Below are 20768 nucleotides of genomic sequence, written 5' to 3'. Positions count from 1 at the left end.
AGAATGCCTGCTCATTTTGAACAGAGCATACTGATCCCAAGTTTGTGTCCTTCCTGGGGTATGGGCTTTTTACTTCAGAAAGAACAACACTGCATAAACCACAGCCTGAGCTTGTCCCTTCTTAAGTTTCCCCTTCACAACCTGCTCTGTGCAAAAACAAACTTATTCCCATCTTTGTATTCAGTTAAAAGGTAATCATGTCTATTCAGCAATGTAACTTAGCATACTTAGCCAGAATTTTGATCCACATTAACTTTGATCAAAAGAAGAGCCCTGCACTGCTATAGGCAGGGAGGCTCATAGGCCTCCCATCCTGTACGAGTACCTAAAAAATGTTGAATGTTACCTGAATGTTTATCTAGAGAGTATAACTAAGGTTTTAAAAACAAATGTGAAAATAACTTGCATTTGTATTTTCACTACAAATAACAAATTTTGAAAAAACTACCAAAAAAACCAGAGAGGGAGCCATGCTAGTCTATATACGATCAAAACAAAAAGCAGTCAAGTAGCACTTTAAAGACTAGCAAAATAATTTATTAGGTGAGCTTATATAATAATTATATATAATTATATTATTATAATTATAATAATAAATATAATAATTTATATAGGTGAGTATATACTGGTCTGGCTATGGTCTGAAGAAGTGGGTCTGTCCCACGAAAGCTCACCTAATAAATTATTTTGCTAGTCTTTAAAGTGCTGCTTGACTGCTTTTTGTTTTGATACCAAAAAAAGCAACCTTTACCTTTGATTTTAGTAGCATGGAAGTAGTTTTGTTTTTTCTGACTATAATTACCAGTTTTCTTGCCTGTGTTGTTTTATGATCAGTGAGAGCTCAGCCCTGCAAACTGCTCTGCAGGGATGTACCATGGACCTCAATGCAATTACATAGAGCCCCACTGAATGCAATGGTTAGGCTGTGTGTGTCTTGTGGCATTGATGGTAAATTATAGGTCCATTTTACAAAGAACTAGAGCTCAGATAAAAGGATGTGCAAGATACAATTCACAGGCAAAATTGGGCCAATCAGGCCTTTTGATCCAACCCACCCCAATGGGAACCTGAAGGTGAGGCTCCGAGGCAGGCTCCCTCTCTGCTGCAGTTGCGCGCCCAGCCCCAGCCCCAGTCTCAGGGTGCTCATAAACAACTGGTGGCTCCCTCTAGACTCTGTGCCTCCCTTGTGGGATGGAGCGGGGTGGGGGAGGGGATGACTTTGTGCTCAGTCCCTGCCCCCAGCTCTATCAGTCATCAGAAACCAGCCAATGGGAGCTGTGTCAGTTTGGTTTGGGGCGGGTGGGGACCACCGTGCAAAGTCACTGCCTCTCCCCAACAAGGGATGCATGGCACCGAGAGGGATCTGCCAGTTGTTCTGAGCAGCCTATGGCTGCAGCAGGCAGGGAGCCTCCCTCAGGGTCCTGCTGGGGTGCTGGCCAGGAGCCAGTGAGGTAAGCACCTCTCAGACACAGCCTGCATCTGGAACTCCTCCCCTACAATTCCCTGTCCGAGATCACCACCGAAGCCCTCTGCACGCCCCTGTCCCTTCTGCCCCAGGTCACAACTCTCTCCCACAGACAAGAATACTCTCCTGCACCCATACCCGCTCCTTGACCCTGCACCCCAAACCCCTACTGTAAGTCACAATCCCCTCCACCCAAATTCCTTCTCAGACCTCACACCCTCTCCTACATCCCAACACCCTCTCCTGAGCTCTCTTCTGCATGCAACCTCCTTCTCAGACCCTGCATCCTCTCCATAGAAAAGTGCAGCCCTCGACCACTTTCCAAAATCTTGAAGGTCCTTCATCCCATCAAAAATTATTGCCCACCTCAGCCCAGATCCTCAAAGGTATTTAATTTTTTTTCAGTTCCAGTGGATGTAGGTGCCTAAATACCTGTTCAGGGTCTGGGTCTAACACTTTCTTTATCTATTGTGCTCAGGGGAATTTGAGAGAGTGCATCAACTTACAGGGCAGAGCCCTTATGCAGCTGCATAAAGTAACTAAAAGGTCTTGAATGGAAAAAAAGTGCTTTCCATCAGTGTTTGTGACTTTGTAATTAAAATTCTTATGCTAATACAGCCTCAGTGATTTAAAAAACACAGCTAGTTTCCCTCTAATGGTGCTGAATCATTTAGGTATGCAACAAGATACGTGATCCCATTATCCTTATGAAAATTAGATCCACAGAAAGTTTTTTTTTACCCTGTCTTTTAAACAAGACATTTACAATGAACGATAGGTCAGAGCTGCTTATAGTCTTGTATAAGATAATTGAACACGTAAACAGAAACTAGTAGTATTGGAGAGACTGTTGAATTCTCCTTAGTGTAGAGCAACGATCAGCAATCTTTCTGAGCTGGTGTGCTGAAATTTCACCTTTTGACCTTTATGTGCGGTCCAAGTGCCAGTGATAATTTTAAAAGTCACCAATAGTCCTACTTACAACATCTTCATTAATAAATAAATAAAGAGGCAGAGCCTTACTGCTTAGGTGGTGGTTGGTGGCATTACCTGGTCTTTCGTTAATCCCCAGGTGACATGGCTTTGTGCAAGCTCCCGTCTACATGGGAGAGGAGGGACAGGGCTGTGCTCCCACCTTGTGTGCTGATAAAAATCAGCTTGCATGCCTCTCTTGGCACCTGTGCTGGGGGTTCCTGACCCTGGTATAGAAGAATAACAAAGAACAGATAGGCAGGTCATTGTCAGGCTGTTTTATATAAACCAAGCCCGAGTGAATTATAAGAGATATGTGATGAAGACCATCCAAGTCTGATACAGTATTAGGAGACACAATAATGAAGCAGTTTAGAAAAGCCATCCATAGACTTAAAAATCAGAAGGCAACTTCAGAGAATAAAAGTGAAGAGATGATTAAAGCAAGTGACAAAATAGCCCTTCCCTTCACCATTCACTACTCCTTAGAGTTTTGTATAGAACATGGAGGGAAGAAACGAACCCAACACAGTGAAAGAAGTCTTGTAATAACTGAAGAAGAATCATGTTTCTGTCTGTGCCTGGGACAAGCATGTGGAACATCCACCTGGAACATGTCAAGAAACAAACAGAGCTCTTGCTCAGAGAGGAACAAGCAGATTTTAGGTCTCTGAGATCATGACCATATTGTTTTGTCAGACATATTATAAATCAAAGCATGAGAAGGCAAGCACTTCTTGTGATAAATTTCATAATTTCCAGAAGGTTTTTGACAGCACACACAAAGACAATCTTTGGGAAATTATGGCAAACTATGAAATATCAGCAAAATAATGAGAATCATGAAGGAGCTGTACGATAATGCCAAATGTACACTCAGAGATATGGACAACATCTGTCAATGTTTTTGTGTAATAACTGGAGTCAGGGAAGAGTGTACTAGGCCCACTGTTGTTTGTTTGAATTGGTCATTGACTGTCATGAGGAGAGTAACGAAAGAATGAAACTGAGAAGTGGTATGGGTAAATGGTAAACTCCAGTTGGATGACCTTGATTTTGTTGAAGACATTGGCCTGCTCAGTTCTTCAGAGTGTTTAATGGCAGAAGAGACGTGGTTTTTGGAAGACGCAGAAAAACAAGTTGGTTTGTTAATCAGTAAGGGGGAGAATGGTGGCAATATGCTAGATGTCAAACAATAAATATCAAAAGTAGCAAACAACTATCATAAATTGAAAGGGATTTGGAAAAGCAGCACGATTAGCACTGCCACAAAAATATGACTTCATGCCTGTCCTTTGCACAGTAGCATAATGGAAATCTACAATGGAATGGGATGAAATTAGTTCATTGGAATGAGTTTCTTGCAACATCAGAAATTCTAAGTTGAGCAAGCCAAATGGAAGCATCAAATGTGGGTGAAGAAAATAGCGAACATATTTATAATATGCTTTGAGGATGTCACCAATATGACTTGCACATTGTGGTAATATGAGTGTCACCCAGAAAGACACATAGGGTGGATTAAAGGAACATTATGAAGAAGAATGTAGAACGAAGCTAAATAAACTTACATGACACTCCAAAGCCTGAAGAGACCAGCCCAAAAAGAGTGAAATAAATAGTGGACACTGATGGGTGCCATATACACCCTAAGGTATGGGAAGATAAAGAATAAAGAGAGAGGTTCTGTATCAGACACCCTGGTTGCATAGTTATGCTATACTTATACTCACTACTTACATAGCCACTTTGCTTCAAAAAGCTTTAAACCCATGGAAGTGGATGTTTTATAGCTCTGTGATAGGGTGTGCATACCCTGCACTAAAACAGAAAGAGTTAAAACCCTGTGAGTGGGGGAAGTCCTGCCCCTCCAACCAGACTGGGCATGCTCCAACTGCTGGGGCACTATAAATGGGAGCAGCTCAGGCTGGGCTGGATGCTGGAGAGGAGGGACTTGCTACTGAAGCTCCAGAGATAACCTAGCTGGAGACCCAGACAGCAGGAGCCAGAGTCTGTGAGACTGCAGTGAGCCAGTGGAGCCTGAGGGCTCTGAGGATACTGCAGCTGTGTAAATCATGGCAACTCCAGAAATGGTAGTAAGTGAACCAGGGAGAGTGCACGAGTGGTTTCTCCCACTCATGTAAGCTCAAAACAAAAAGCAGTCAAGTAGCACTTTAAAGAGTAGCAAAATAGTTGATTAGGTGAGCTTTCGTGGGACAGACCCACTTCTTCAGACCATAGCCAGACCAGAACAGACTCAATATTTAAGACACAGGTTCTCTACTATTCACCATGTAAACTCAGTGTGTTACAGCAGAATTCTCTGCTGAGTGAGTGGCGGAGCACTTGCCCACTGCCAGGACTTTGGGTTGGGGCCTGGTTCCTGAGCCTCACTAGCGGGACTGCAGCCTCCAATCTCTTGAACTCTAGCCATGGAGCTGTGCTGCCCTGAACCCTAGGACTATGCTACTGACTCTGGCCATTGGGCTGCATAGGCACGGAGTGATGGCCTGATTCAAACAGCCTACAGAGTGGCAGCAGCACAAGTGACATCCACATCCACCCCTGTGCCCTTGCCCTCAGGAGAAAGGGTGTGAATGTGCCAAGACACGTCCTTAGGAATTGGATCAAGCTATTCAGTATGAAAAATAATTATTATGAATGTAGCTTGTTCTAAGTCTAATTGTTTGCAATTTAATCCAAATGACTCTAAACGCATTTGTTCTGTGCACAAGTACCCACCAAGTACTGTGGAAATGGTACTCAATAAGGCCTATCTGCTTCTGAAGTCCCACATAAACTGTTTTGATAGCTGTGCTGCCAAAAGGCTTTAGGTGGGTTAAATTTCAGCCTGATTTAATCCTTTATTTTGTTCACAAACTGGTGTAAATGACTATTGAGATGTGGTTATTGATGTTATCATCTAAATCACATTATTGAATCTGGTCCCTGATGGAACCACTGAACTCTTTTAAACTGGAGAAGAACAAAGAGCTGTCAGTGAGTAATGGGGTACTGGTACAAACTATTGGACAATCGTTTGTGCAAGCTTCTCAGAACTTCAGGATTTGTGAACGCTTTCATGAATGCCTACTCTGAATAATAAAACAAATAGCAGGGGATTGAAATCTCTGACTGGGCTGAGCTCAACTTCACAAATACAATTAATGAATCAGGTTTTTTGCACTTCTCTCAGCTCTGCTAGCATATTTCATTTTTTCTAATGTAAATAAGGCTAGTTTTGGCTTTGAGCAATGTTTGCAGGCTATATACCTGGAACTCCAATGGAAAGGAGAGTGATTTATTGAAAATGAAAGGTCTAGTTTCAGAGAGATGCTAAAGAGGAGGAGTCCACATCTTAGCCAAATTCTGGACTCTCGGTTATGTACTTTTTTCAGTGACTCTAGTGATCCTGGGTTGGCTCAATTTGTAACTGCCCTTGTGTCACAACACGCTCAACAATTAGAAAAATGCTTTTTCAAATAAAACTATTGTTCCTTACACATACACAAAGCTGACATAAGGTTCAGCCCCTTCTTCTTGCCCTGTGGTTCAGCATCAGTGGTAGAATGAAAGATAGAGTTCCCACCTTGCTTGGTGGTCCTCATTTGTATGTTAAAAGACATGGGGTATGTCTATATTTTACACAGCGTTTAGCAACAAAGTTTTGTTGACACACTCCTGTCAGTGTGACAGCATGTGTGAATGCTTTTTGTCAGCACTATTGCTGATAAAGTACTCTCACCACCGCAAGTGGGTTTCACTCTGTGGACAAAACAGTGTTCACACATGAACTTGCCAAGGCAAAAAACTTGTTAGTCATGGGGAATGGAGGGGAAGAGGTTAAACACCCAAGAACAAAAAAAGTTTTGTTGGGCAAGTGCAAGTGTAGACATAGCAACAGGTCTTGTCTACACTTGCTGGGTTTGTTTTCAGGAAAAAAACTTTAAAAAAATGGTGTATTCACACTGCCACGCACAGGGAGTCAAGATACAAAGGCTTTTCCTTTGAAATAGTAAGTCCAGGCAGCAAACAACTTTTGGTGACTTCACACTTTTGAAAATGAAAGTGTGACTAAAGCATTGCTACATTTGGGTTTATTGGCCTCCAAGGAGGGTTCCCATCATGCCGAGGTAAGTAGCCATTCTGGCCAGTTCTGCAAACTGTGGGGCTTATTTTGCAGGTGAGCCAAAAATGTCCTCCATCCCCCTGGAAACCCGAGTTTTTAAAAAGCCATTTCCCTTGCTAGTGAGTCACTGTGTGAATGTAAGTGCCGTCAAGCAGACTCAAACCTAGGAGCTCTAGAGCTTAGTGCAGGGATCACTACAGTTTGAGCTAAAAGCACCTTGCCTCTCAGTCTAGGCTGTAGAGAACACTCATGCTTTCTCTGTGAGGTGATATAAGTGCCACTGTATGGGACACTGAACCACACAAAAGTGTGTGGGCTACATGAGCTCTGCTGCTTTTTTCACAGGTGAGCTAAAACTGCCCCCCCACCCCCAATACAAAATCAATAAGATTAATAAACCACTTGCAGTGACTCTGCAGCTGAATTATTATTGCAAAATAACTTTTATTGGGAGGCAGCAAAACTATGAAATGAGTATCATAAGATCTGATAGGAAAGACTGTTAATTCAAGATAAATTGTTACAGCTGGGCAACAAACTGCCAATTCAAATTTACTCCAAACTTAATAGGATTGTAATGACAGCATTATTTACAAAGCAAATTAGCTCCACTATGAGTTTAGAAGCTGATGGTTTATGTAACAAGATATCTCAAGTCACTGGATGTTTGTTTTAGGACTAGGTTTACCTGTGATTTTGAAATTTAGAACATATGTCAAGCATCTCATCGTTACTCTTCTACAGGTTTTCTAAGCTTCAACAAAATTCAGTTTGTATAGCTGGTTAGGCTATGGCAGAGGTGAGCACGCTTTTTTGGGTTGAGAACCACTGACTCACAGACAACTCAGTCAGGGGCCACACAACTGAGAAGAAAAAGACCCCCAAACCCCTCACTGATGTGGTCCCCAACTATAGGGGGAGCCAGGACTATGGGGTCTGGGCAGGAGGGAAGGTGCAGGAGTTGGTGCGGGGGTGATGTGGGCTGGAGGCGGGTGATCTGGGAGGGAGGGAGTCATGGGAGATGGTGGGGGTGGAGTGGGGGTGGGAAGAAGGCTCTAGAAGCGAGGAGTCCAGGTGGGGTGAGGGGTCTGGGAGAGAGAGGGGGCAGGAATTGGGTGTGGGGGTGTGGATGTTAGGTTTGGGATGGGTGCATGGTTAGGGCAACGGGGGTGCAGCTTACCTGCTTATCCCCAGATGCACATGGCTCTTGCACCCCTTCCCTCCACTCCCAAGCACTGCCCTCCACTGCTCTGATTGGTCAGAATTCTGGCCAATCAGAGCAGAAGGATAAAGCCTCCAGGCAGCACAGCTCCAGGCAGCACAGCTACTACTGGTTCCCATCCCCTTCCCCTGGCTAGGGGAATGGCAGTGAATAGCAATGCTGCCATGCCAAGCTGCTTCCTGCCCTCCTACACGCAGCAGAGTCCATGATGTAGATCTCGCCCTGGCTTGCCTGATCCTACCCGCAAGGCTTGGGGCTCTGCAGTCCCCAACCCCACTATGGTTTGGATGATCTGGGGGAGAGCCCTGAACCTCGGGTTTCAGACCCAGGCAAGTTGTGGTCCAGATCTGAATCCAGGCAAGCTGCAATTGGGATCTGCACCACAGGCCAGGGGTTCCCCATCCCTGGGCTATAGAATAACTATATTGCCACTTTGATCATTCCATGCTCTACTCAGGAATATAGACAGGAGCCCTTTGGATGCAGGTCCTGGAAGTCATATTTACTTCTAGGCTATGTCTACACTAAGTAAAAACTTCGAAATGGCTATGCTAATGAGATTGAAGAATACTAATGAGGTGCTGAAATGCATATTTAGTGCCTTATTAGCATGCCGGCAGCTGCAGCACTTCAAAATTGCCACGTTTCGCTGCTGTGTGGCTCGTCTGCACTGGGGTCCTTTTCGAAAGGATCCCACCAACTTTGAAATCCCCTTATTCCTATGAACTCACAGGAGGATTTTGAAGTTGGTGGGATCATTTCGAAAAGGACCCCAGTGTAGACAAGCCATGTGACAGCGAAATGCAGCAATTTCGAAGCTGTATATGCATTTCAGCGCTTCATGAGTATTCTTTAATCTGGCCATTGGCATGTCCATTTCGAAGTTTTGTTTCAGTGTAGACATCGCCTTATAGTTTTAATGCTAGAAGTGCCTAGCTGGGAGTTAAGAGAAAATTCCTTCTTGGACATGATGATTTCTGATATGAGGCTTTAAAAAGAAGTTTGGCTGTTACCAATTAATCTGAAAGTTTTTCTTTCTGTGGGTTTCCTTTCTGTGGGTTACGCAGTTATGGCTACACTGCTAAAGGCTAAAGTAATGTGACATACAATATGGTAGAAGCAAGCAACAGGTTACACACATGTCATTTTTGTGTATGCTGGAGCATGAGCCCAGCTATCAGAATAAAAAATTCCAACTTCAGTCCCTGTGCCACAAACAAGAGAAGTGCTAGCTGGAAGGGCACATTCTTGATCTACCTCCTGTTAAGTCAAAGACTAAACTCTCATTCAGTGGAAGCTGGATTAGGGCTGTTGTATTACTTGTAGATGGAATTTATGGGTTCAAAGAATCAAAGGTCTAATTGTCTGACTTACAGTTTTAAACAAGATTTGAGGTTTGGTATATGGAGGTATCAGGCTGCATGGCAAAGACACTGTTAAATCTTTCAAATCTCTTACTAAAGACTAGGGTTGTCAACTATCTCATGGCAAAAATCTAACACTGTCACTTCCCCAGACACCTACTCTGCCATGCCCCTTCTCTGAGGCTTGGTGCCCCTCCCCCCGACTCTCCCACGCCCTTACTCACTTTCTTCAGGCTGGTGCAGAAGGTTGAGGTGTGGGAAGGCATGTGGGCTCTGGGCTAGGGGTGGGGCTAAAGGGTTTGGATAGTAGGAGGTTTTACCAGATGTGATCTTAACGCAGTCCCTCTATTAGGCCTTTTTTTTTTAACATATTGTAGTCTTTATATCCCTTTTTCATTTCTTCCCTTCAACGTTATTAGTGTATGTGATTGGAATGTTTTGTGAACTTTTAGCCATTATCTACAGTTCATCTCACAATTAAGGTAAATATGTAAGCCGGATTATTAAAATGGTACATAAATTCCTTCAGTAAAATATCACTGTAGTAGCAGTCCTTTGAAAGATGTTCAGAGGTCTGGGCAGGGAATTTCAACTTCAATAATGTTTTAATGATTTAGTTAACAAATGTTGATTTCTTTTCAGCATTTTACTTGTAAGTAAGACATGAAAAATAACTCTTCTGCTTTACTCTGCATTCATTAGGTCTCACCTGGAGTATTGTGTCCAGTTCCGAGTGACACAATTCAGGAAAGATGCAGACAAATTGGAGAAAGTCCAAAGAAGAGCAACAAAAATGCTTAAAGGTCCAGAAAACATGACCTGTGAGAAAAGATTGAAAAACTTGGATTTGTTTAGATGGGAGAAGAGAAGACTGAGAGGTGACCTAACACCTTTCAAGTACCTTAATTATGTTTTAAAAGGAGGAGGGAGGAAAAATGGTTCTCCTGAATCTCTGAGGATAAGACAAGAAGCAATGGGTTTAAATTGTAGCAAGGGAGGCTTAAGTTGGACATTAGGAAAAGCTTCCTAACCATAAAGGTGGTTAATCACTGGTTTAAATTGCTTAGGGAGATTGCAGAATTTCCATTATTGGAGATTAAGAGCAGGCTAGACAAACACTTGTCAGGGATGGTTTCAATAATACCAAGTCTTGGCAGGAGTGCAACCTGGGGATTTGAGAGATCTTATGCTTCCATGGCACGAACTTCAGTTAACAAGGAGTTAAGGTCTCCCAGTGCTGGGGCATGCCCTTCCAGACACTCAAGTCAGCAAATCTCCAGTTTCAGAAAACAGAGTTCATATGTGTCCCCATACATTTATTGTGTCCTCCTTGAGCAAAGCCCTAGACCACACATTGACATGCTGCTTTTCATGCTAAAGGAAAGGAGCTATCTGTACCTTTTCTACACTCACATACTTACCCTACTCTTTGTGGGTATGTGCACCCAGCAAAGTTATTTTGAAATAACAGTCATTAACTTTGAAATAATTTTGCTAGCATCTACACAATGCAGCTGCTATTTCAAAATAATTTCAAAACACTGGTATGCTTATTTTGAAATACGTAAGCCTGTAAATCTCTAAGTTTGAGGCTAGGAGGGGAGGTGGGAAATTGTGGTGGGTTTTTTAGATCAGTCAGTTCCAATAGGTGGCACTAGAGAGCCAGAAATGTAAATTACAGACTTATTGGGATCGAGGGCGTTGTTCCCCAATTTTATTTGGCCATGGAACCCTTTTAAACTCGAAAGAATGTTGTGGAACCCCTACCAGGAGATCACACCACTTACTACATGCACAGCGTTGAGGATTAACATCATCGTCCCCACTCTCTGGTTAAGCTGGCATTACACAGGGACACCTATTGTGGCAAAAAAAAAAAATGAAAATTGTTTTCAATAAAAATTAATAAATGCTTAAATACTTTTTTAAATCATAAAATGTTATTGTAATAGAATTTTCTCATGGCACCCTTATTTTCACTTCATGGAATCCCAGAGTTCCATGGAAACACCATTTGGAAAACACTGATCTAGGGCAAAGCAGCTATGTTTTCTTCTTCCCCGGATTTCTAACATAACAGATGGTGCGCATGCATAAAACAAACATCAACCACAATTATTTTACTCTTTTCTGTCAGTTGAAGGAACAGCCACCTATGTCTTCCTGTTTAGTAACTATTACAGTTAATTTTTCAAGGTTTATCACTTCTTCCTTCTGTCACTATTTCTATGAACTACTATGTTTCAGATGCAATATCAATTATTTGCATTACCACTTTATAGTTGCTTCCTTTTCTATACATATGTGCTTTTAACTCCCTCTTGGGAGAGTTATTACTATCAATGTCCTTAGTATGTTGTCCTTTTCTGCTGCCAGCTGAGAACTGATCAAAAGGAAATATTCCTTATGTGCATCTTCACCACCTAGTGATTAGTAGCCAAAATGCAGTTTGATTTTTTTTCTCCCTTTGAGTTTACATTCGTGTATGACTTGATAGACTTTTTTCCTTACCTAGATTAGTTTTTGCTAATTATAGTCTTTCTTCTGGTTTTTATCATTTGTGTGTTAGATTATACACATCCAATGATCCAAAAATCAGCCAATGGGATTGTACTGGGGAGAGGGGTCTGTGCTTTAAACCTCTTCCCCTCAAGGGGCTCAAAGATATTAAAAACAAACAGGGCCCCACAGCTGCTTTTCTGAGTGGGAGGGGATGGGGGCAGGGGGAGCTGCCTGAGGCTCCTTGCTGCATCTGTAGGTTGGATCCAGCAGTTTGGCAGGCTGTATTTTGCCTGGCTCTGTCATAGATCCTTGAGGGGAACCTTAACAGGTCTAACTAGGAGAACACATGCTTGGTTTTCAGAGGATCTGGGCCGTAAATGAATAGCCCAGAAGCTCACAAATAGAGGAATATGAAAGGTCTCATAGCCAAGAGGCCTTGTGACTTAAGCGGCTATGAGAAAAGCCTTTTCTCAAAAACACAGATGTTGGCTTCCTTTTGTCTTCTGGAATTTTAGCCTGAAGGAAGTAGGATGTCTTACATTTTGGACATGTCACAGAGAACCTGTGCTGCTCCAGTAGCTTACCTAATGCCCTCTATTACTGCGTTTCCTAGAAAAATCAATTTGCCACAGTCTTGGTACGTGACAAAAGGAAAAATAATCTGAAAAGATTGAATAATGTCCTTTTTATTTCAGGCTGTTTTTCTCTCATTTGTAGTGAGGAGTACTGACTAAGGTTCCAGCCATACCCGTTATGATCCTAATCAACACTACTGAGTCCTGGGAAACTGGAGAGGTATCAGGGAAATATTCGTGGGTAGAGGTAAGCAATATATTAGCCGGTTAGCTCACATTTCTGTTCTTTGGGATGCTCATCATGTGATGAAGACACAAGGGGGGTACGCTTCACAAGTGGTTGTTGGCAGAGTAGAGTGGCCTGATTAAATGGCGCAGGCATTTCTCAGCCCAGATGTTAGAAGCTGTTTGTAGAAGTCTCCTTGGAAATGCTTTGTATGAATGGTACAGCTCTATAAAAGCCCTTAGGATCTTACATTCACCAAGGTGTGACTACTTCTGTGCACGCAAAAATTAAGGATTGAATCCAGCATCGCATATGTACATGAGCATCACTGCTTTCTATGCTGCGTGCACTGGACACACGTGATTTGGAAAATGGACTTCTGACAGACTGGTTCAAGATGTACCACAATGGCTTAGTTCATGTTCCAGATAATTAATCCATCAAGTTTTATAATTAATTCCAAGTAGATAGTTAATCCACCAAGCCTCCCACACCTAACACCTGATGCTTCAAAGGATAGCAATCTTCACTTCTACTGTGCCCTTTTGTACAATGTTGTACATAGAGTGAAAAATTCCTTCAGTTTTTTTCTTTTGAAAGCTTGGGATAGGTAATGCAAAAAATGTGAAGCTTATATCCCAAGCCAGAGATCAAAGGTTTCTACTGAACACAGAGATGAAGGAGGTGGGCTGGAATACAAGGAAAGGAAGCGACAGTAGTTACAGTAGGCATACCTTCAGTTAGTGCTACAACTTCTAGAGCCAGGTATTTTTCCTTTCTTTTTTCTATCATGTTTTATCAGATCATCTCTGATGGGAAATAGTGGGGCATAGGTTTCTGGTAAGGAGTGTGCTTCAGTTTTAAGGATAAATTTGGCATCAGAGATAGTGAAGGCTTCAATAATACTCCATATACTTGCTCTCATATTGAATAGTAACAGAGAGGGAGCCATGCTAGTCTATATACTATCAAAATAAAAAAGCAGTCAAGTAACACTTTAAAGACTAACAAAATAATTTATTAGGTCAGCTTCCGTGGGACAGGTCTGAAGAAGTGGGTCTGTCCCACGAAAACTCACCACCTAATAAATTATTTTGTTAGTCTTTAAAGTGCTACTTGACTGCTTTTTTGTTTTGCTGTCATATGTTTTTCAAATGTGTGCATGTTATTTTCCTTGTAATATATCTTAAGTCAGACAGTCCCCTGTGGTGCAGAACTTCAGCTTCCTTCTCATATATACTATGAGACACTCCTCTATGCTTTTGGCATTGCACAGAAAGCCCTACAACTTGGCTCCATGGGTAGGGGATGGAGAGTATTTGCTCAGCCTTGACCATAGCTGCTGTCTGCTCTTCAAAACTCTAGAGGGCTCCTGAGTCTAATGAATCAGCAACTGAACTCGTATCCCACCAGTAATCTTCCACTCAATCATTCCCATCTAACCACCACTGTCACAAAGGAACAGACATAGAAATATTAGAAGCAGAAAACAAAGTGCTATGCCTTCTGGACAGGGGAGGGCAGTATGTCTTTTATCATTAGCCACTGAGCTGAGCAAAGGTTCACATGAAAGACTTTTGCTTTAGAAGGCTTATTTTATTATTTTTGGCACTGAAAATGCTCAGACTGAGTTCAACTTTAGGGCTATGTCTAGACTAGAGGGATTTGTCAGCAGAAGTTTTTGTCGGAAGATATCTTGCAACAAAACTTCTGTCAACAGACCTCATCCCGACCGCAAAGTGGATCGAAAGAGCAATCCCCTCTGTCGACAGAGCAGCTGGACTGCCCACAGTCAGTCTTTAAAGACTTGTTGGGAAGATGCATAAACGAGAAGCATGCTGTTACATTAGGTTTAGAGTAGAACTTTGAAATGCAAATTTGCATTGTTAGAGCAGTAGAATTGCAGGTGTTTGCTCAGGTCTTATCCTGGTTTGTTACTATACTTTGATTTGGGATCAGAAGGGAATATTAACATTTATGATGCAACTTGTTTGAAGTAGTATTTTTGTTTGTATGGCTCTTTGAAAGTTGTAGCAAATGGTATGTGAACTGTTTAATGGATAAATTACCTTATACTAATTGCCACAAGATTTGGGAGATGGAAGGTTACCTCAAAAAACCTATTGTAGTCTCCCAGGCAAAGAGGATGCAGCAAAAGTGTAAAAACCCTTTGCACAGGATCCTTTTGTCTCATATCTGATAGGATGCTCATGGGGAAATCTGCAAGGCATAAGTGAGATCACAGGATATCCTGGTGCCACGTTAATGTGCCTTGGCATAGGCTATGTCTACAGTATGAAATAAAGTCAAATTTATTAAAGTTAACTTTGTAACACTGGATTTTTACCAGACATGCAAAATCAAACTCTGGAAGATCAGTCCTGACCAGGTCGATCTTCCTGGAAGTATAGACATGCTGTAAGAGGTGCCTAACAACAACCCGTTATTGTATTGAGCTAATGAAAGGATACTGCCACTAATTTTAAATCTAAACAAACCTGAAAAGGGACATATTTCCCTTTTAATTTCATGAAACTAGAAAGGAGAAGACTATGAAAATTGAAATGAGCACCTGTCTTACCCACCTTCTGCTACCCTATTGAAACACATCAGTCATCAACTTCTCCTGACCACTCTGGCAAACAAGCTGAAGTTGCCATAGTCAGCTAACGGAAGCTACTATACAGGAAACCTCAAGACACCCAACCCAAGGAGAACTTCTTTAAGACCTCAAACAGCCCTGGCAAACAGACATAACTAAGACGCTACCAAGGGATTAGCTTTTTTTAAAACTATTGTAATAATTCTAGTGGTATATTGAAATGCTGTTATAAGTTAAAAGATAAAGTATTAATAGTATCTTGTTAATCATCAAACTAATAAACCTTGTATTCCTTGGTTGGTGACAAGAACTAACCAGAAAAAAAGGTGGGATTCAACTGAGTTTAAGATTCTCACTTTTTATTAATTGGCCTTTCTCAGGACAGCTCCTTAAAAGGAGTCTTCTGAGTGATGGATAGAAATATTTTCTTTGATTTCATGGCATTTAGTGAAATTAGTTATCTTGCTCTTCTACAAACTGGTTATTAAGAATGGGTTCCATCTGTCCTTGAAAACAAATTCTTTTGCTCATTTATAAACACTATTTTCTTTTGATTATTCTAAGACTGGACTCAAAATAAGTTGAGGGAAATTAAGACTTTAGTTTCAATATATAAAGATAAATGTCCCCAACTACAAAGGTGAGTCTACTCTCAGAAGTGTAATTTCTGCTAAGAGTTCCCGGAGAGAAGAGACTGTAATAAAAATAACTGATTTATCTTTTGCCTTTTGTGTTTGTTTGTTTTTCTTTAATAATTAAATAGCCTTGGTTATTATCTGTGATTATTTTGCTTGGTTTTAATCATTACATTCTTTAAGATATGCAAAAAAAAAAACTTCTGTGACTAGAACAGTGGCAGTCACATCCCTCAACTGACAGTGAGATAAATAATTAAGAGCTGGCCAACCACTTTTATTATTTTCTAGACTACTAATTTTGGGTAGGTTTTTTGAGGCTAACATGACCATGGTGTCCTACACAATTTAAAAATACCTGTTTCTCCACCACACTATGTGTCATCAACTTCTGGGCAAACTTTATAAACATATTTTGAAAAAAAGACATTTGTAACCCAAATACTGCATGTAATTAGCAATTTTAAGGCTCAAACTAAAGAGCAATTGCTAACATGCAAATTAGTCTATTTAGAGATAAACTGGCTATATTTTTACATTTTGTATGTTCTACCATTTGTAGTAAAGTGAGATAGTTGTTTTTCTAAGGTTTTGTCCCTTCCTGCTGCTTTTTTCCCTGCCTGAAATATTAATCTTCTATTAGTAACTTAATTTTCACAACAATCAATGGTGAGTCCATCCCAATGGAAAAAGGATTAGATGGGATGCTAAAAAAGGCAGCAGCAGATGGACTCTTAAATCCGTGAGCCTATGTTCCTTCAAATCTCCTTTAGAAATGAGAGGGAGAAATTTATTTCTGAGTATACCCACAGCCTATCACAATAGCACAGGGACATGCCTCACAATAAATTAAAAATTAGCACATGAAATACCAGAAAGTACATTCTCTTTATTTTCTGTATTATATACCATAACATCCTGCCCCAGCTCAGTTTTACTGGGGACTCTCCACCTCAGGGGTGCCTTGGCCATTCCCCCAGCTGGAGCAATGTCTGCTGTGGCTGTGATGTGAGATGCTTCAGGACTGGAACTCCCCATGGCAGAAGAGACATAAGCATGAGAAAATGCTCCATATCCTGTCATACATATTTCCTGTTGTGCTTTGCTTGCCAATGTGCACCTTGTGAATAATTTGTAGTGCTTGGAGTAGGTAAGCTTAATAAAGTACAGTTATCCCTTATCAGCTCTGTGTTGAAGCAAATCCCACAATCCTGTCCATCCTTGGCTTGTGAATTGACAGTACTCTCAAAACTGACTAAAAAATGAACCAATCTAGAATCCTACATATCACCCAGAAGTATGGCATCTAAGCACATCTGAATTTCATAAAGCTGAAACATAAACATTTCTTTTTCTTCTGTACAGTGGATGTTAATTGTTTTTGCATGGGATTTTTCATTTTGTTTAGGTTTTCTTTCCAAGTGGCAATGATGTGGGATGGGTAGGTTGCAGAAGATTTACATTGTGATCTGAAAGCTCTGAAATTATCATCATCTAGATATCTTTTTGGGAGTGAGGTCTAGATTCATAAACCAGTTGCAGAAGAAGCTGTGTTGCTCATAAGCATGAGTTTCCCTCCTAGGGTTACCAGCTTGATGGACCAGAAGAACATAAGTGCCATAAAAATCTTGTTCAGGTGGATGAAACTGTTACCCTCCCTCCCCCTGTAACTTGAGCCAGTCTCAGTGAGGACTTTGAACTCGAGAACCTCACAATGGGTTTGACCTAATACTGGAGAGTGCCAGTGAAGAGGTGATGTGGTTTTGATAAGCAAACAAATTGCTGTATTCTGAATCAATAGGAAATCTCTTAGAGCTAATTTGTAGTAGGAATGAAACTGTGTTTTACTGTACTGAACCATGACAGTCACAAATGCTCTGATCACCATGGTTAAAGTCTGATTTTGACAGGAGTGAGAGCAGTTTTCTTGCCAGCTGTAGATGTAAAGAGATTTTTTTTTGCAGCCATAGCTATTAGGGTACCAAAAACACTGTGGAACTGCGGGGGATGCAAGCTCCAGGGAAAGACCAGGAATGAGGGGCTCAGAGTATGAGAGGAGGCTCTGGGCTGTGGCAGGGTGGTTGGGGTCCGGGAGGGGATGACAATTTTGGCTGGGAGTGGGAGCTCTGGGTTGGAGCCAGAGATAAGAAAGCGTTAGGGTACAGGAGGGGGATTTGGGCTGGGGCTGAGGGCTTTGGGGTGTAAGAAGGGGTAGGGGCTCAGGCTGGTAGCATGGGCACCGAGGTAGGACCAGAAATGAGGGGTTCAGTATGTGGGAGTGGGCTCTGGACTCAGGCAGGGTCTTGAGGTGCAGGAAGCAGTGTAGGCTCCATGAAGGAGTTTGGGTGTGGGGGCACAACTCACAAGCATTATCAAAATAAAAAAAAAAGTTAAATAACAGTCTTGATGAAGCAACTATGCACCTGTATGTCCAAAATAAATGAAAATTTAGACAGACAAACTGTCATTACGGTTACACAAAAGAAAAGGCTCTCCCTCCCATATTCAATTTGTCCACAGAAGAAAGCAAAACTACAAAATTTAAATGTAGCCTAAAGGACACACAGACAAGCATCACAATAAGTATAAATCATTCTGACAAATTCAATATAATTTAACAAAAAAATCCTTATTGTTGAAGTACAAATGTGCCCCTATAAACTTTTTCATTAGAATTTCCCATGTTTGGATAGGCCTATTTACCCCCTCTTAAAATAAAGGAATACATGATGAAAAAAAAAAAGTTATGTCACCTTACAAATGAGTTATTCTTCCTCTGCTCTGAATTTTCAGAAGTCGGTTTCAAGACAGCTTTTGATTTGGCTGAAGTGAGGCATCATCCCATGGAAGAGTATTCTTTACAATTTGTTTATGAATGAATAACTATTGCCCAGTATTGAGAGATGCCAGTCACCATTTTGAAGTTGCTATATGAAAAGTTACCAAAAAAAAAAAGTGTGTGTATATAATTACCCACCCCACACACACAAAGAGCGCTTTACTAGAACTACTGTGGAAAATTGATCTGGTAGTTACAATTCTGGACTGAGGCTCAGAAGATATGATTCTAGCCTCAGCTTCATTCTCAAGTTTTTGTGGAACATTAAGAAAGAACCTTCTTTGAATCTCAGCTCCTCATGTGTAAAATGGGCCTCATGAATGTTTCCTTAACACACAAGGGTTAATATTTATGAACTGCTCAGATATAAGAGTGGTTAGAGGTAGATGTCTGTGGACAGGTTGCACCTCCCTAGTGCAAAACTTTCAGGACCTGAGCAGTCCTGGATGAGGGATTTTACTGGACCAGAGGAGGTCAAAGCCCTTGGGGCTCCCCTCCTAGCCACCAGCCTCAGCCATTTTCCCGACACCACTTGCAGCTCCCTCAGTCTGGGATGCTGGCTTCCAGGTCCTGGCCCAGCCATGAGCATCCGCTTCCTGGCCTCAGCTATGGTTTCCTCACCCTGGCAGCTGCAGCCCCGCCACCCCCCGGCTATCTTTATGGCTGCTCCCCAGCTGCCACAATTCACTGTTCCTTGGCCTGCTTCTGGCCCCGCAGCTTCCTGGCCCTGCAGCTTCCCAGCCCCATTGCTCCCTGGTTAGTTCCCTGGAAAGAGTGCTCCCTGGTGGCTGAGGCTCCACCACTCACCACTGGTTCCCCAGTCACCAGGACCCACCCGCTTCTGTCCCCAGCTTCCCATCCACAGCTGCCCAGCCACTGCCTGTCCCTCTCCGGCTGTGGCTGCCCAGTAGGGCTAAGGCTGCCTACCACCAAATTCCAAGCTGGTCCCCACTCCCAGGTGCCCAGGCTCTCTGAAACAGAAACATCTGTGGTCCTGCGAGACCACAGATGTTGCCAAAACAGAGTCCCAGATTTTAGAAGTTCAACCTGTACTTTTAAGCATTAGTTGGGGGACAGATTAATTCAAAACCAACAAGAAGTCCTGTGGCACCTTATAGACGAAGATTTTTTGCAGCATAAGCTTTCGTGGGCAAAGACACACTTCATCAGATGCATGAGTCATCATACATCTGACAAAGCAGGTCTTTGCCCATGAAAGCTTATGCTCAAAAAAATATGTCTGTCTATAAGGTGCCACAGGACTTCTTGTTTTTGAAGATACAGACTAACTTGGCTACCCCTGTGAGATTAATTCAGTGCATTATAGCAGAATCTTCACTGTTTTAATTTCTCCATCTTCTGCTCGTTGATGGAACTACATGCTGTTTTTAATCAACATTTAAAATTAATTGTAATATTTTATAATTTAAATTACCTAAATATAATATGTCCATGATTTAGGCACATAGACCTATTTGCTGTACACATGGCACACTAACATCTAGTATTAAGTATTCATAGACAAAAGTACAGATTAAAAAAAACCTTGTAAAATAGTTAAACACTGAGAAATTTGTGAAGTGTTGCCTCTTGAGTCTGAAACCCACATTTTACTGTGTTTTTTCTGCTGAGAACCAGAGTGAAACCATCCTGTATAACTTCACTGCCTAAAGTGAGTAAAATATAAAAAAGGACAAATTACATGAATGTTATTCAAATGAAAAATTTGAATAACGTAAGGCATATTAACAAGTGAACAATTTTTGTAAGTCTCAGAATGAATTATTTCTATGTTAGGACACCTGAACACAAAGCTTGATTTTTTTCTCACCTACTTTCTCCTCTTCCTTCTGTTAGCTCCAGATACTATATTATTGTTGTCTCTGATTTTTTTTCAAATTCTTTTTACAGGACTAGTAAAACCAGGTACTTACCAGATACAGTCTAGTACAATCTGATAAAACAAAAGCTAGATTAAAATCCCAAATTTATCAATACCTGCAGAGCTATAAAAAAGCAGAAGCCTTTACTAGCTAAAAAGCTGATTTTTTTAAGCTTCCTAGATGGAAAATGGACGTAGTTAAAAGTGTGCGATCTGAGTGTCCTGTATTTAAAAGTCATACCAGAATTGCATCAACAATCTAAATTTTCTCTCCACTTACGTCAGAATGAAGTAACTGGCAGGAATGAGACAAAACCATGTATGCAATGTTTGGGAAGTTGTTTAAACTGACAAA

At 41.5% G+C, this 20768-nt stretch overlaps 1 protein-coding gene and 1 long non-coding RNA gene across 7 annotated transcripts in view; one reads left to right on the top strand and one right to left on the bottom strand.

Annotated features, from left to right (window-relative positions):
• Nucleotides 1–20768, bottom strand: part of LOC142016128 (multiple inositol polyphosphate phosphatase 1-like) — a 47259-nt gene that overhangs the window by 3379 nt on the left and 23112 nt on the right. For 3 of the 5 annotated variants that reach the window (XR_012646301.1, XR_012646300.1, XR_012646302.1), the window contains exons 5-6: nt 10940–11010; nt 9862–9971 (exon numbers count right to left, since the gene is read on the bottom strand). Coding sequence is in view for 2 of the 5 variants with exons in the window: in XM_075000346.1 (XP_074856447.1) it covers nt 10986–11010 (25 nt within the window). In the remaining 3 variants the exon portion in view is untranslated. Of the gene's footprint in view, nt 1–9833; nt 9972–10939; nt 11011–20768 lie in introns of those variants that run through there. The other 2 variants (XM_075000347.1, XM_075000346.1) reach the window with 2 other exon arrangements.
• Nucleotides 1–20768, top strand: part of LOC142016130 (uncharacterized) — a 40987-nt gene that overhangs the window by 11625 nt on the left and 8594 nt on the right. The window contains exons 2-4 of one of the 2 annotated variants that reach the window (XR_012646304.1): nt 9855–10030; nt 12372–12476; nt 14995–16624. This is a non-coding gene — a long non-coding RNA (uncharacterized LOC142016130). Of the gene's footprint in view, nt 1–9854; nt 10031–12371; nt 12477–14994; nt 16625–20768 lie in introns of those variants that run through there. The other variant, XR_012646305.1, reaches the window with a different exon arrangement.

This window comes from Carettochelys insculpta, chromosome 7 (genome assembly GCF_033958435.1).
Source record: "Carettochelys insculpta isolate YL-2023 chromosome 7, ASM3395843v1, whole genome shotgun sequence".
NCBI lineage: Eukaryota > Metazoa > Chordata > Testudines > Carettochelyidae > Carettochelys > Carettochelys insculpta.
Note: the sequence above shows the minus strand (reverse complement) of the source record. Positions and strands in the feature narration are given on the sequence as shown.